Source organism: Pteronotus mesoamericanus, unplaced genomic scaffold (assembly GCF_021234165.1).
Source record: "Pteronotus mesoamericanus isolate MK-2021 breed Mesoamerican mustached bat unplaced genomic scaffold, CSHL_Meso_final contig_20, whole genome shotgun sequence".
NCBI classification, from domain to species: Eukaryota; Metazoa; Chordata; class Mammalia; order Chiroptera; family Mormoopidae; genus Pteronotus; species Pteronotus mesoamericanus.
The window spans coordinates 10,314,139-10,331,146 of record NW_026555085.1 but is presented as its reverse complement, the minus strand read 5'-3'; the positions used below and the strand labels follow the sequence as shown (position 1 = coordinate 10,331,146).

Here is a 17,008-nt window from a genome sequence, read left to right as displayed (position 1 = left end):
TTCCTGACGCTCAGATGAGATGATGGATTTAAATTCCAGGCAGAGGATTGAGCACATGCCAAGTGCTCAGAAGTTCATGTCCCACCACCTTCGTGACTTCCCTGAACTCCCAAAGATGTATCTACTATATGGATTCTCCATGGTGAAGAATTTATCTGAAGCCGTTTCCCCACCAACCTTGGTGTCTTTCAGGGTCAATTCTTTCTTTGTCCACATCCTTGTTCTTAAGGAACTCTGGTTCAATTTAATTTCATGCCAAGTCTAAACCAATTAAGAAAGTAAAACTGCTTAAAGTACAGTCATAACACACTTTTAAAGTCCAATGATCACAAATAAACCACCGGTATGGAGTTATCCATCCATCCATCCATCTATCCAGCATACATGTATTGAGTACCTACTGTGTTCCAGGCACTGTGCTAGATGCATGGGATACAGCAATTATCAAAATAGGCAAAGGGACCTGCCCTCCTGGAGCTGACATCCTAGTGAGAAGAGAGAACGCATTCCATAACCATAATTAATAAGTAAATTTAATAGTCTGTTAGAAGGTAATAAGGGCTAAGGAAAAAAGAAAAAGTAGACCTGTATTATAGGGATTGGTAGAAGAGGTTACACTTCACAATGATCAGATGCCTCATGGCTGCTCCCCAAGGCATTGGTGAGTGTGAGGGAGGAAGCTCTGGACAGGGAGTTAGGAAGCCCCCTCCTGACCTTGACCTTGTATCCTTCTCTTCCAGGCACCACAGCCTGAGTGACCAGACCATGGAGACTCTCCTTGGTAGCCTGTTGGCATTTGGCATGGCGTTTGCCGTGGTTGACGCCTGTCCCAAGTACTGTGTCTGCCAGAATCTGTCTGAGTCACTGGGAACCTTGTGCCCCTCCAAGGGGCTGCTCTTTGTACCCCCTGACATTGACCGGAGGACGGTGGAGCTGCGTCTGGGTGGTAACTTCATCATCCACATAGGCCGCCAGGACTTTGCCAACATGACAGGGCTGGTGGACCTAACCCTGTCCAGGAACACCATCAGCCACATCCAGCCCTTCTCCTTCCTGGACCTCGAGAGCCTCCGCTCCCTGCACCTCGACAGCAACCGGCTCCCCAGCCTCGGGGAGGACACCCTACGTGGCCTGGTGAACCTGCAGCACCTCATTGTGAACAACAACCAGCTGGGTGGCATCGCCGATGATGCCTTTGAGGACTTCCTGCTGACGCTGGAGGACCTGGACCTCTCCTACAACAACCTGCATGGCCTGCCCTGGGGCTCCGTGCGGCGCATGGTCAACCTGCACCAGCTGAGCCTGGACCACAACCTGTTGGACCACATTGCTGAGGGCACTTTTGCCGACCTGCAGAAACTGGCCCGCCTGGACCTCACCTCCAACCGGCTCCAGAAGCTACCCCCAGACCCCATCTTTGCCCGCTCCCAGGCCTCTGCTCTAACTGCCACACCCTTTGCTCCACCCTTGTCCTTTAGTTTTGGGGGGAACCCATTGCACTGCAACTGCGAGCTTCTCTGGCTGCGGCGACTAGAGCGGGATGATGACCTGGAGACCTGTGGCTCCCCTGGGGGCCTCAAAGGCCGCTACTTCTGGCATGTGCGTGAGGAAGAGTTTGTGTGCGAGCCACCTCTCATCACCCAGCACACGCACAAGCTGCTGGTTCTGGAGGGCCAGGCAGCCACCCTCAAGTGCAAGGCTATTGGGGACCCCAACCCCCTCATCCACTGGGTGGCCCCAGATGACCGCCTGGTGGGGAACTCTTCAAGGACCGCGGTGTACAACAACGGCACCCTGGACATCCTCATAACCACATCTCAGGATAGTGGTGCCTTCACCTGCATTGCTGCCAACGCTGCTGGGGAGGCCACGGCCACTGTGGAGGTCTCCATTGTCCAGTTGCCACACCTCAGCAACAGCACCAGCCGCACAGCACCCCCCAAGTCCCGCCTCTCAGACATCACTGGCTCCAGCAAGACCAGCAGGGGAGGGGGAGGCAGCGATGGTGGGGAGCCTCCCAAAAGCCCTCCAGAACGGGCTGTCCTTGTGTCCGATGTGACCACCACCTCGGCCCTGGTCAAGTGGTCGGTCAGCAAGTCAGCACCCCGGGTGAAGATGTATCAGCTGCAATACAACTGCTCCGACGATGAGGTACTGATTTACAGGTGAGCTGGGGCCGTGCTAAGACAGGGAGGAGTCTGGCTGGGGAAACAGGAGATGATGGGAGGGCTTTGAGCTGTTGCCACCTAAGGCCCTGCTCCCCAAAGGTGCCTGTAAGAATCCTGGGGCAAGCCATGCCATTCATGAAAGTTATAGGAGATAGAAAGAACATCTACTGGTTTAAGAATAGAGGAACCCACATGGGCAGCCTGAGAAGGTGTGTATGTAGGAGGACCAGGCCCCCAGGGGTGAGGCTGTGGTAGGTGGTCATGTGAGTATGAGCCGTAGAACTCCTGTCTTGAGCCACAGCTAGAGGATATACAAGAACAATGAGTAGACCTCTTGGCCAAAGTGTCTGACTCCTCCAAGGAGGAGTGAATCTGGCCTTCACATGGAAACAGATGCAGTTGTGATTAAGCCTTTCAGATGAGAAAGAGTAGAATTCAGATCATGGCTTGGCCACTTGCTAGTTATGTAATTCTCCTGGGCTGCCTCAGTTTTCCTCATCCAGAAAATATAGGTAATTGATATATAACTTAGTCTGGACACTTGGTTTCAGGTATTTGAACACAAGTCATACTGGCTTTAAAAAGAAAGGAAGTTATAACATATTTGTTTGTGTAATTGAAAACTCAAAGACCTGCTTCAGGCTCAGCTAGATCAAAAGCCCCACAAACATCCTGCATTCTCAGAGTTTCTTACCTTCCCTGAGCTCCATTTTCTTCTGGGTTGGTTTCAGCCCCTGGCAGCCTCTTTACCCTAAGCAGCCCTAGCAGGAGAAACGTGTCTCTTTCCAAATTTGTCCTACTGGAGTCTGGGATGAGCTTCAATTAGCTAGAGAGGTCATGTGAACTGGATTTTAGAAGTGGACAGGGTCATCCTGTCTACCTGTACTGACCTTTCTGGGTGTCAGTCTCCTTACCTGGAAATGGAGATATTGATGTTGACCTTGTAAATTTGCTATGAGAATCTAGGGGCCATTTTCTAGGCATAGTAGCAAGGGAGGTTTAAGACAGAAAAACTGCAGCAAAATTGCTTAAGTCATTCAGATAGAAGGAGGAGCTCACAGAGTGATGAAAGCATACAGGCCAGGGGCCCAAGAGGTCTGACCCCACATGAGTTTCCTCAGGTAGCCTCAGTTTGTGTTAAATATGAGGGACATGACTTAGAATCTTCCTGTTCAAAGAACGTAGTTTCTTTTGAAATTCTATGTTTCTTTTATGCATGTGAAATGATTATTTTGAGAAGGGATCTTGTAGACTTCACCCACAGCCAAAGTGTCCATAGGTCAAGCAAGGTCAAGAACTCTCGATCTATCATTGAGGTTTCTTACAGCTCTGACCTCCTTAGTTGGTGAGCCTCATGTGGGAAAGTGTGGGAGAAAAGCAGGGGAAGTTCCCTTACCTGAAATATGCTTATGTGGAATTTCCTTTACTTGGTTTATCTGGAGAACAGCTTCATTTCTTGGGTTGGAGAAAGCAGCATTAGAACTTAAACATATGCACATATACATGTGTAGAAAGATAGAGATATAGAGATATAATTAAATTTAAATATACATATATATTTTCTAATTATAAAAGTAATAGTCTTTGTAGCAAATTTGGAAAATAGAGAAAAAAGGTAAAGAGGGAAATAAAAATTACCTGTAACCCCACTGCTCAAAACTATCCAGAGGCCTTTAGCCTCAACCATTTTATTTCAATTCAAAACAATAGTTGTGATCATTCTAGTGTGTATTTTTGTTTCTTAATTTCTCCACTCAACATTATATCTTGCTTAGTTCCTATGGTGTTAACATATTTTTCATTTGGCTGTACCAGAATTTATTTAACCAATCTTCTATTGTTGGACATTTAGGTTGTTTACCATTTTTTTAATATTAAAAGTAATGCTGTGATGAATATCTTTATACATAAATTTATTTGTGCAGCTTCTATGATTTTCTTAGCATATTTTCCTATGAATAGAATTACTGGGTTAACAAGCTAAGTATAACCTTCATATATTGCATATGAATATTTATTTACTCTCTCACCAGTGGAAGGTGACAGTGCCCACTTTGACCACACTTTCGCCAATTATTGAATATATAATGACTTACATCTTGCCGGCTTTATAGATGAAAATGGAACTTATTTATTTTGCATTTCTTTGATAACTTATAAGATTGACCTTTTAAAAATATGTATATTTCTTCACTTGTGAATTTATTATATGGTCTTGACTTTGATAAAAAGTGTGAAGGTGAAAAGCTACGACTCCTGAGGCTTGTACAGGTCAAGGAAGAAGGGAACTGAAGTTTAGGGGGGTCATGGGTATAAGGGTGACAACATGCTGGGGTTGCCAAAATGGCAGCCTCCCAGGGGTCCTAGAGAGTCTGGGAGGGTCACCAGAGGTGTTGGGGCTATGGTCCTGAAGTCAATCAAGGTCCTGGGGACACTAGGTTTATAAATATAAATAAAATGGAAGTACCAGAGGTCTTGGAATTTTAAAAAAAGATGCTGAGTTCCTCTTAGAGCTTCATGAGGGTTAATAGAGACACAGCATGGAAAGCTCTCCAAATAGCGTGGGCGCATAGGAAGTGTTCAAGGAACACAAATTATTTGATTGTTGGTACTGCTAGTAGTAATGGGAATGGTGAGAGTAAGACCATTATCTTGTTTGCCAACCTGGTGAAGGAAATGGAAGAGGAAGATTAGATACACAATACAGGCTTTAAATAAACAGACTTCCAAAATTTTTGAGCAAAGGTCAAGGTGCTGTGTATGTAGCAATCACTAGCCAACACTATTGCCCTCTAATGTGTGTGTGATATGTAGCTCTATGGGCAATATCTCATTTAATTCTCCTGGACATACCAAGAAGTACAGAGGCTGAGAGAATGAAACGACTCTCCATGTTTGCGCGGCCAGAAGGAAGCAGGCCTGAAAGAGCCCAGGCCTTCTGGCTTCAGACTCCGCCACGGTGGCCATGCTTCCCTGCCCGCGACTCTGGCTCCAGAGAAACAGGAGACTCGAAGAAAGAAACCATACATTTTTAGAAAGAAATTTTCCCCCTAAGGAAGAAAAGACACAAGCAGCTGCACAGTGGCTCTCTGATATGCTCTGACTTTGACAGGAAAGTGTACGAAAGAAGGAAAGAAAGGCTTGTATCCAAAGATGAATATTAAAGAGGAGCACACATTGTACAGAGAGAGCTAAAGCAGCCAACAATGGCTTTTAATCCATGTTCAGAGGAAGAAGCATAAAATGACAAAGATCTGTTCTTTGAGAACAGGGTTGCAGGAGCCTAGACAAAGTCAGCAGGCAAAACCAAGCAGTTTCCAATATGCCTCCACCCTCCCCAGAAAGAACAATAGCAACCACATAGTCAGTCCTCACTCAGCACCATCCGTAGGTTCTGTGACTTCGAGCAATACAACATATAGCCAAACCAATTTCACCTTAGGCATGATACATATACACAAGTTAAGTTCCTTCAGCATCTTTCAATATTATAATGAAAAGACACTGTTATTGAAGGACCTGTTTAAACGTACAAGTCTGCATTGAGAGCTTATTTGCACTGGGAACTCTTCTAAAGGCTTTATGCATAACTCATTTAGTTTTCTTAAAACCCCAGGTGGCTAGACTGCACTTATTCCACATTTTATATAAGAAACTTGCCTGAGGTGTTACATGGGGGGCAGGGTAAGTAGCAGAGACAGAATTTGAATCCAGGCAACCTGGGAAGGACAAGGCCAATACAATGGAAAGGAAACAGTAGCTCAGCAGAGATGCATCACACTGCCAGGCTGGTCTGCAGGCCCCAGGGGTCACTTACAGGTCTAAAGTAACACTAGATGAGGTTCCCAAGCCTGGGGAGTGATCCTGAGACAACATGGACAGAAAGGGAAGTGCCTAAGATGGGAAATGGCAGATACTCTACTTTTCAAAGAACAGACCCAGAAAATCATAGGATGCTAGCCTGGACATGGGCATTCCATATTCTAAGAAGAATTTTTCAACAGATGGCTGTAAGCCCCTGGAAAAGAATGCTGATTACTGGGATCTGACATGGGTTCACCAAAAGCAAATCCTTCCAAGTTATTGATCTGTCTTCAGGGGATACTGTAACAGTAGTTCCCAACCTCTTAATCTGCCTCCTTGTTATTCAGGAGGGCAATACTCCTCAGGGACATCCCTCCTTGCACTGTGATTCTCCACTAGGCCCCATCTCCATGAGTCACCATAGGAAGTTAACTGGAACATCTGGGGTGATAAGGACACTTGGAAAATATCCTAGGAGTTTCCAATGGCTGTGACTCCCTGCCATAAACAGAGCACATCACAATCGTATGGGGCACTTGAAAAAATCTCAAACTGAGTTTGGAACAAAATGGAGAAATGGAAACTGGTAAAGTGGACTTAGAACTGGCCAATAACCAGACTGATTAATAAGTTGATGTGAACCTGCAGGAGAGCCTCTGCCTTGTGCCTCCACACCTGCTTCCATCACCATACTGCTCAGTGTATTTTCTTATTGACATGGATAACAACACAGAAAATGTGTCTTCCTTTTGGCTCAAGGATTCAATTGCATGAGTTCAAGGTGAGGAAAATCTGGCTCCACTGGAATTTTGTGTGGTGTAGGCTTAGAGTTTTAGTCAATCTCAAAGACATCATGGCCACAAATTGATGGAGCTGATAAAAGACTCCTATAGTTTTCAGTTGTGTTAACAGAAGTAAAGTGCTCAGATCGTGCATGGGAGTTTACAATTCTAATCACTGAATCATTCACGCTGGTCAGAACAGAGCTGTAATATGTTTAATACAGATAATGCAGTCTTAAGAGTCATTTTTTACCAACTGCACTGTATCCAGTGATCAAGTGATGAGAATGTGGTTCTGGAAGTTTATACATGATAGGCAAAGGTTACCTTGGAGATGACAGGACTTAGAAAAGAAATCATAGCTCCCTTAACTTATTCAAAGAACTTCCATGAGTAGAAGAGAAGACACACACATGCACACACACACACATGCACACATGCACGCATGAGAGAGAGAGAGAGAGAAAGAGAAAACGCACACACATATGCGCGCACAGGCATCGGCCCAATACAAGAAAAAATTCCAAAAACAACAGCTTTCCATGAACCTCTCATAGCTCTCTCTCTGGCTGTGGAATGATTTGGCTTCCTATCCTTCTCCCTCTCTAGCATGTGCTATTCTTGTGTACTTCACTCTGGACCCTACAGCTCCTAGTAAGTCCTGGCCCACAACAGCTATCAACTCAACATTTGGTGAACTGAACAGAATGGAAATGAACATCAGAACTGCCCAACAGCAGAATAAGTAAGAACTACCAGTAAGTTGTGAGCTGCCGGGGCCAGAAGGGTTCATGCAGAACCCAGCTGACTCTGTGCCAGGGCTACCAAGTGGGCAGCCTGAATTTAATGTGTGACTTAAATGAGTCCAGCCCTGATAGTCTGTGACTCTGTTTAAGACTTGTATAATCCCAGGATCAAAACACTGTGGTTACCATGGTTGCTAAATCCACCTGTTTTTACAAGATGGGGCCAAAAGCATCTTGCCTCTCACAGTTAGGGAGCCCTGTCTCCCAAGGTTTTGAGTCCCAAGGCCTGAAGACACAGACAGGGACTTTGGCAATAACTCAGATTGTCCAACCAGACCTGGACACGAGTCACTAACAGGTTACCACTGACCCATGCCAAGGTCCTACAGAAGCCTGGGGAGTTGTAAGTAGTATCTGAAATCATCAGGTTCTATTCTACATGCCAGGAAGTAGGGGCAGCACCCTGGATAATCCCAAATCATGGGTAACTCAGGATTTGAATTTGGCTATGAAATAGTGTCTCGCTCTTTTAACAGATACTAGCTCTCTAATTATCTAAGGGTTCTTACTGACTTCCCAAGGCATTTGCCTTCCCTGAGTACACACTGCTGAACCCTGCAGGCAGGCCCTGGGACATGCTGGACACAGACAGCCCACAGGTGGGGCCCGTTTCCCATATGACTGGGGAGGGTAGACTCTCCCATCTCTCAGTCCCATAACCTGCCCTTGCAAGAAGTAGTCAGCATTAATGGGGACAGTGTCAGAGGGACGAGGGGACAATAAAAGGAAGAGAAAGTGTGGCCAGAATGGAGTCAGAAAGAAAGGGTTCCCCCTACCTGCCCAGAAAAAGCATCAGCCCATCCCAGCTCAACCTCCTCCCTGGTGTGACATGGAAAATTAAGTGCCCTGCATGTCATTATCAGTCCAAGTGACATTCATAAACACTTGTCTCCAAGAGTCATCAAGAACATCTGTCACCAGGCATGATGCTGGAGCAGTCCCCAGGAGGGCCAGGGGAACAGCGAGCATGTTTCTAAAGCACAGTATGAAATTAGCCAGGGTGTGGCCTTGCCTTCGTAGTACTTATTAGGCTGCCATTATCTCCATGTATGAAAAGTGAGGGATTTTGAGAAGAGATACCTTGTAGATGGGGGGAGAGAGCAGCCATTCCATGCCCCTCCCAATCTATCTGCAGGTCCCCTTTCTATACCATATTCTTCCATGATTCTCAGCCATGCCGTTTGCCCTGGAGAGACTGAACTACCCTACTTTTTGGGGGGGCTGGTAGGAAGCATCTTTTACTGTTGTTTTCTCTCCCATCTGGGGAAAGGATAACAAAGCAGATTCACACACTCCTCCCCATCAATCAATGCTTCAGTGGAGATCTGCCCCCTCCCTGTTAAAATATAGCCATCTCTACCATGGGGTGGAGGGAAATTTACTGCTGAACTTGGGATCTTGTGGATATGGGGAGAAACAGATTGGGATAAGTGTCCTTAAAGAGAGGGGGCATGGCAGGTCTAGGACCTGCCCTCTCTTCGGGAAGATTCTTTGACTCAGCTCTTTCTCCAGACATCCCAGCTTCCACTGAAAGGGCAGATTGAGCCCCCACAGGCAGAGGAAGAAAAGGGTATAAAAGAGAAAGTTGGGGTGGATTGTGAGGGATGGAAACTCCCCAACAATTCCCTGGTTGGAGCCAAAAATAAAAATCAGCCTACCTTGGATTTTATTTTTCTAAATATTTCTAAATTGCTTTCATACTATTTGATTGTATAAACCTGACATCCACAAATGAGGATGGACAGGACAAATATTATGCCCACTTTATAGATGATAAAACTAGTCTCAAATGAATTGAGTTGATTTCCCAAGGTCCTACAAAATAGACTAGACATGTGGTCTCCCATATCCAGGTGCCATGCTGGGAGGCACACCTCAGTAACACCGCACGGAGGTTTTGTTAAGGCTGAAGACTTGGGCTGAAGGCACTAACTGTTATTTCTCTTTCTAGGAAGAATGGAGTAAGCCACTGGGAGTCTGATGGGATTTCTCTTTTAGCTTTAGTGTCTTCCTCACATTTTTAAGGTCCAGCAATGTTGGAGCAAAGGGGAGCAGGGGTGCCAGTGAGAACCTTGGGCCCCACCCAGAAATAGCTCCCTGGGACCAGCTAGCCGAAAATACAGTTAACATGAGGATTTTTCTGGGTCCTAGGTCTCATCGGGTGAGCCATTATAAAGTGACTGTGTTGTTAGAGGCATCACAGAGAAAAGTGAGGCTCAGATCAGAAATCTAGAGTGGCAATTAGGATAAAAACCTAATGTGACTTATGCTCACAGGGTGTATGTCTCTCATGTAAAAGAAATAGAGTGGGAGAGAGCTTAGGACTAGTTTTCTGTGCATTACCACCAGGGGACCCACTTATCTTTCTGCTCTGCCATCCTCAGCACACTTTCTGTCCTGAAAGTCACCTCATAGTACAAAATGGCTGCTAGAGCTCTAGCCATCGCATTTCCTTTCTACACATCAGGAAATGTGAAAAGCCGAATGGCAAGAGGGCAGAGAGGAGGGGATTCTCAGAAGCTCTAGCCAGTACTTCATCTTATATCTAATTGGTTACACCTGCCTGCAAGAGAAGCTAAGAAATGTAGTTTTTTTAAACGTAGGCATACTATACTTCCAGTAATGTAGAGAGAATAGGAAGGCAGCTAGCACCCCTAGAATCTGAGTTTGCACTCCAGCTCCACCATTTACTAGTCCTTGTCCCAAGGGCAAATCATTTCACTCTTCTGTCTCCGTTTTCTCATCTGTGAAGTGGGAAAATTCCTTTTGGCATATTTCATATATTGTGGTGTGGACTGAACGAAGCCATGTACTTGAAAGTCCATCTTTCATAGTCAACTATGAAATATTGGATACATATAAATACTTATTGTGATTAGGAGCCTGCCTACTTTCCCTTCTTAGCTCCCTGATCTTGTCTCTGTTCTCCAGGCTGCCTCTTGGGGCACCATTCTTCAAAGGCTTACTCCAAGAGAGCTGTAAACCAGGGAAATGATCTGAGAGCATTTTAAGATATCAAGGTATAAGGCATAACTCCTTTCAGAAATTTTTGTAGCTCAACTGGGAACTCTGGAAGATGCAAACAAGTGAATCTCTAATGGTGGAATTTCAAAATCCACAACAGGTTTGTGTATTGGAGAGATGTTTTTTTGGGGTGCCTTCCAAGTGTGTCTCAAATCATATCACTACCACCTCTTTCCGCTCTCTTGCTCTGCACAAGATGACAACACTCAGATTCAAAAACCTTCACAGGTGACTAACTTCTCTACTTGTCACCTCTTCATCATTCTCGAAAATCTCTGGTTGAAGGCATCTCCAAAGATAGAAATAATTAGCAGAGTAAAGGGCTTAGTGTGCATCAGGTCTGCCTCTTTTCTGAAATGTGGCTTTTTTCCTCCCTAGGAAGTGAGAACCAGAGTACCAGCCCCTTGTTAATTTTATATATGTTTGGTTAGTTTGACAGTGGGATGAAGATGTTGTTTATTTCCTACCAGAAAAACACCAAAATATTTACAGAGGGAGGGGTTGAGAGGAAGAGCATCCGGGACCTTCAGGGCTGGTGGTGGTGGCAGCCATGAGAATGACATCAACCACTCTTCTGACAGCTAGCCTTTGCCAAGTGTGTCTACAGCAGCCAGCTCCTGTCAGCTTCCGTATAGCTCTGAGCAGACCTGGGATGGGCAAGTGGTGAAACCAGGTGTTCTGAGACCAGGCCCGAGGTTTCCCACCACCCCAGCATTTTTCAGCCCTGGCTTCACACTGTAATCGCCTGGGGAGTTGTATAACCTCTCTCCAGGAGATCCTGAGTCAGCTTGGTGTGGCACCTGCCACAGCATCAGTGATTTTAAAGTTCCCTAGTGATTCTGATGTGCATTCAGCATTATGTCCCTGTACCCAGTGAAATCAGGGGGGTGGGAAGTACTGCTGGCCAGTACCTCTGTCAACCCCCCAGCTGGAGGTTTGGCCTCTGGACTTCTGGTGATGGTAGAAGCCAGAAGACCTGGACTTTACATCCAGCTCTACCATGCACTAGCCATCTTACCTCTCTGAGACTTTGCTCCATCTATAACATCAAAATAAAAAACCCTTCAAATGGAGATATTGCCAAAGAGATAAAGTATGGGAAATGCTTAGGAAAAAACAAACACCCTGTGCATTTTAATTGCTGAAGTCATTTTTCTCATCAATCAGCTGAGCATGAGTGATTGATACGGGCATAGTTTTATTGTGCTTCACAGATACTGTGTTTTTCACAATAGTAGGTTTGTAACAACCCTGCCTCGAGCCAGCCTGTAGGCACCAGGGTCCCAAAACTTCTGCTTACTTTGTGTTTCTGTATTGCATTTTAGTAATTCTGAGAGTATTTAAAAAATTTCATTATTATTATATTTGTTTTGGTGATCTATGATCAGTGATCTTTGATGTTACTATTGTAATTGTTTGGGGCAGCACAAACCATACCCATAAAACATGGAGAGTTTAATCAATAAATGTTGTGTGTGTTCGGACTGTTCCCCAACCAGCAGTTCACCCATCTCTTTCCCTTTCCTCAGACAGTCCTATTTCTTGAGACATGACAATATTGAAATTAAGCCAATTAATAATCTTACAGTGGCCTCTTAAGTGTTTAAATGAAAGGAAGAGTTGCACATCTTTCACTGTATATCATGAGCTATCAATGATTAAGCTTAGTGAGGATGGCAGATCGAAAGATGAGAGAGGCTGAAAGCTAAGCCTCTTGCGCCAATTAGCCAAGTGGTGAATACAAAGAAAAAGTTCTTGAAGGAAACTAGAAGTGCTACTCCAATGAACAATGAGAAAGTATTGCTGCTGATATGGAGAAAATTTTAGTGGTTTGGATAAAAGATCAAATCAGCCACAACATTCCCTTAAGCCAAAGCCTAACTCAGAGAGACACCCTAACTCTCTTCAATTCTGTGAAGGCTGAGAGATGAGGAAGCTGCAGAAGAAAAGCTAGCAGAGGTTGGTACATGAGGTTTAAGGGAAGACACTTTCTCCATACCAGAAAAGTACAAGTGAAGTATCAAGTGCTAATGAAGAAGCTGCAGCAAGTTATCCGGAAGATCTAGCTAAGATAGTTAATGAAAGTGGCTATACTAAACAACAGATTTTCAATTTCAACGAAACAGTCTTCTCTTGAACTTTCATCTAGGACTTTCACAGCTAGAGAAAAGTCAATGCCTGGCTTCAAAGCTTCAAAGGATAGGCCGACTCTCTTGTTAGGGACTAATGCAGCTCCTGACTTTAAGTTGAAGCCAATGCTTATTGACCATTCTGATAGCCCTAGGGCCCTTAACAGTTATGCTAAATCTCCTCTGCCTTTGCTCTGTAAATGGAACAACAAAGCCCGGATGACAGCACCTCTGTTTACAACATGATTTCCTGAATATCTTAAGCTCACCATTGAGATCTACTGCTCAGAAAAAAAAGGTTCCTTTCAAAATATTACTGCTCATTGACAATGCACCCAAGCTCTAATGGAGATGTATAATGAGATTAATGTTTTTTTTTCATGCCTATTAACATGACTTCCATTCTTCCAGCCCATGGATCAAGGAGTCTTACTTTCAAATTTTATTATTTAAAAAATACATTTCATAAGGCTGTATCTGCTATAGATAGTGCTTCTTCTGATGTGTCTGGGCAAAGTAAATCAAAAACATCTGGAAAGAAATTACCATTCTAGATGCCATTAAGAACAATCATGATTCATGAAAAGAGATTAAAATAATAACATTAATAGAAGTTTGGAAGATGTTGACTCCAACCATCATGGATGACTTTGAGGGATTCAAGACTTCAGTGGAGGAAGCAACTACAGATGTTGTAGAAATAGCAAGAGAACTAGAAGTAGAGCCTGAAGATATAACTGTACTGCTATAATCTCATGATCAAACTTTAATAAGTAAGGAGTTGTGTTTTATTACCAAGCAAAGAAAATAGATTCTTGAGATGTAATCTACTCCTGGTGAAGATTCTATGAAGATTGTTGAAATGACAACAAAGGATTTAGAATATTACATGAACTTAGTTGGTAAAGTGACAGGAGGGTTTGAGAGAATTGACTTCAATTATGCAGGTCTATTGTGGGTAAAATGCTATCATACAGCATTGCATGCTACAGAGAAATTGTTCGTGAGACAAAGAATCAATCATAACAAACTTCATTATTACTTAATTTTAAGACATTGCCACAGCCACTCCAACCTTCATCAGCCACCACTCTGATCAGTCAGCAGCCAATAATATTGAGGAAAGACTCTCCACCAGCAAAAGGATTACCACTCACTAAAGGCTCAGATGATGGTTAACACATTTTTAAGAAATAAAGTATTTTTAATTAAGGTATGTCTATGTTTTATGTATAATGCTATTGTATACTTAGTAGACTACAACGTATGTATAAACATAACTTCTACATGCACCAGGAAGCCAAAAAAATTTGTGAGACTCACTTTATCGTGGTGGTCTGGAACCAAGCCCTCAATATCTCCAAGGTATGCATATACAAGAAGGACCGAATCAGGGAATTCAGACAGGAGCTCCTATATCTCCCCATCCTTCACTTCTCTGAGCCTCAAACTTCTCATCTGCAGAACGGGATAATAATAACTGTCCTGCCTACATCACAAGGTTGTTGAGAAATGGAAGATGTTGGGCATGAAAGAAGAACATCTTTATAAGTGTGACATGCTTCTAGTAGCAGAGATCTGACTACAACCCCCTAGCCAAATGTGGGAGGTTGGTTTCTGTCATGTGATTCAATCACAGATGGAGGCAATTCAGGGCTGGTAGGATTTCTCTGTGGATTTCAGGGACTGAGGTTCCTTCTGTGGGTCACCTGCACAATTTTTAACATGTGGATCACTGCTCCTACGCTTGCTGACATTTCCACCCAGGGACCTTCTCTGGGCTGTCCAGCCCACAGGCAGGGCAGGCCCAAGTGCAGAGGAGTTGATGTCCCCAGGAGCAGCCCCAGCCTGTGATAGAGGGAGTTAGAAGTTAATACCTCAGCTTTCTACCCTTGGTGGGAAGAAAAAGGAGGACAACCGAGTCATGTTTTATGCTGTCCCCCAGAGGTTCCCAGGAGAACTGAACCCCAGCTGCCCACAGTGGTAACTTGCTTAGCAAAACACCCTGTGTGAATTTCCTTCCCATTCCCTTACCAGATGATCCTGGATCCACCTCCCACAATAAACTACTGGTACAGGAATCCTTGTCTCAGGGCTGCTTCTGGGGAATGCAAGCCTCCCCCATGAGTCAGACCCTTTAGAGAGCCTCCCAGAAGTCTCACCCAGTGTCTTCTGCTTCTCTCTCATTGCGTTTCCTCCAACCTGCATTGGAGGTGGAGAAAGGTAGTTGTTTGTTCAGGTATGTTGCCTCCCCAAGTAAAATCGTGGCTCTACTGGGAAGTTAGGAGAGGAGGATGGGTGTTGGGGAGGTGTGCAACCACCACTGAGCTGTGGCAAAAGCATCAGTGTCATTAACGTTTCTTGGCACCTGCCCACGCAATCCCAGAATCCAGCAGCCAGCCTGCAGCTGAGGCCAGCCTGGGAAGGAAGCTGATCTGGATGCTTTTCTGCCTCACTGTCAGTGCTCTGTTTTCATCTCTGGAGACACTAAGTCACAGAGCAGCCAAGAGGGATGTGTTAGTTCTTTCCAATTAAACCTATCGTCTGGCGTGTGTGTGTGTGTGTGTGTGTGTGTGTGTGTGTGTGTGTGTGTGTGTGTGAAAGGACTGGACACACTGTGGGTGACACAAGGGTTCAGGACATGAAGTCAAATTACTGTCCATCATCTTCAGGGTCTCAGAGGTGAGGAGGTGGGGTAAACAGGTAGAATCACACAAAACCTATGACTAATGGGCAAGCATAGGGTGAAAGCTGGACCATGGAGACATGCAATAGATGTGAAAAAGTTCATTAATTATTCACGAAGGAGAACTATTTCCAGCTGGGGTGGGCTGCAGAGATGGACTTCAACTTGTTCTGTGGCTGTGGGGCTGATGCTGTGGGTGGGGGCACGGATCCAGATGTCGGAACTACCACTGCATTGTAAAGAAGATAAGTGGTCAGAAATTAAACATCACAGGGAATTATTAAACACTTAACCTTCTAACTAGGTAATTAGCTAGTGATGATACTTAGTTAAATGGCTTTTCAGTTTAGTAATTAGCCACCTAAAAGGTTAAAATGTAAATGAATTACTTGGTGAACTTTATACACTTGAGCTGTTTCATGAGCTAACTGAAGCAAATTCACATGCTTGATTTGGGAGGGGCATATTCTAAAGGGCTTTCTGGCCCAGGAGGAGTGGAATATAAGCTATGTCATTCATATAGGTGAGATTTGGAAGAAAGAGGGCAGGGATAGTTTTAGGTGGAACCAGTGAAGAAAGAGACAGAGGCAGAAGGAATCAGGCCTCTTCAGGGACATGTGGGGGTTCCTGGTAATTAGTCAGCTGTTGCCACAATAATGCTTTACAACAAGCAAACTAAAATATCTGGGTGGGCCCTGGGCCAGGTGGCTCAGTTGGTTGGAGCATCATCCCATGCACCAGAAGTTTTCAGGTTCTATCTTCAGTCAGAGCACATGCATAGATTGTGGGTTTGATCCCCTGTCGGAGAACACACTAGAGGCAACTGATCCATGTTTCTCTCTCTCTCTCTAAAATCAATAAAAACGTATCCTTGGGTGAGGATTTAAAAAAATTGAGGTGGCTTACAACCACTAGTATTTAGTTTTCTTATTTGTGGGTCTGCAGGTTGCTTGGAGTTCAACCAGTCTCAGTTGAGTTGGGCTGGGCTGGGCTGGACTGGCCTCCAGGCTCCAGGTCAGTTTAGACCTTCTTTATCTATTTTGTTCTGGAGCTAGGCAGAGGAACCATGGCTATGCAGAGTATGTTCTTCTTATGGTGATAGCAGCTGAAAAAGCCAATGTCAGGTGTCTGCTGGCATCGTATCTGGTAAATTACATTAACCTAAGTAAGTGACATGGCCAGGCTCAAAGTTAAGGGGCAGGGCATGTACTTCACATACCATCAGGCCATTTTATTATATCAGGTACCTTTTTTATTACAGGGGAGTGAAGAAGCAGGACCAAAAACTCAGTCTTCCACACCTGGCTTACCTGTTAGAAAGGCTATTTCTCGGGCAGTGGTTCTCAGATCTGAACACAATCAATCACCTGGTAGACTTGTTAGCACACAGATGCAGGACACTAGACCCCTGAGTTTCTGACTCATTCTGTATGGAGTGGAGTCTAAGAATCTGCAGTTCTAATCACTGAGCAGATGCTTTCTTCTGGGGGACCTCTCTATAAGAATTTCTGGTCTAAGGAAATAGTGGTAGTTTTGTTCAGAGAGGATGGGAGAGGGCCTTGAATGTCAAATGAAATAGCTATACTTACTGATACCTTACTACATTTCA

General features: G+C 44.6%; 1 protein-coding gene across 1 annotated transcript in view; it reads left to right on the top strand.

Moving 5' to 3' along the window:
- The first annotated feature begins 750 nt into the window (after nucleotides 1-750).
- LRFN2 (leucine rich repeat and fibronectin type III domain containing 2) overlaps nucleotides 751-17,008 on the top strand; it is a 39,829-nt gene continuing 23,571 nt past the window's right edge. The window contains exon 1 of the mRNA XM_054568739.1: nucleotides 751-2,165. Within this exon, the coding sequence (XP_054424714.1) occupies nucleotides 766-2,165 (1,400 nt within the window). The 5' untranslated portion in view covers nucleotides 751-765. The remainder of the gene's footprint in view (nucleotides 2,166-17,008) is intronic.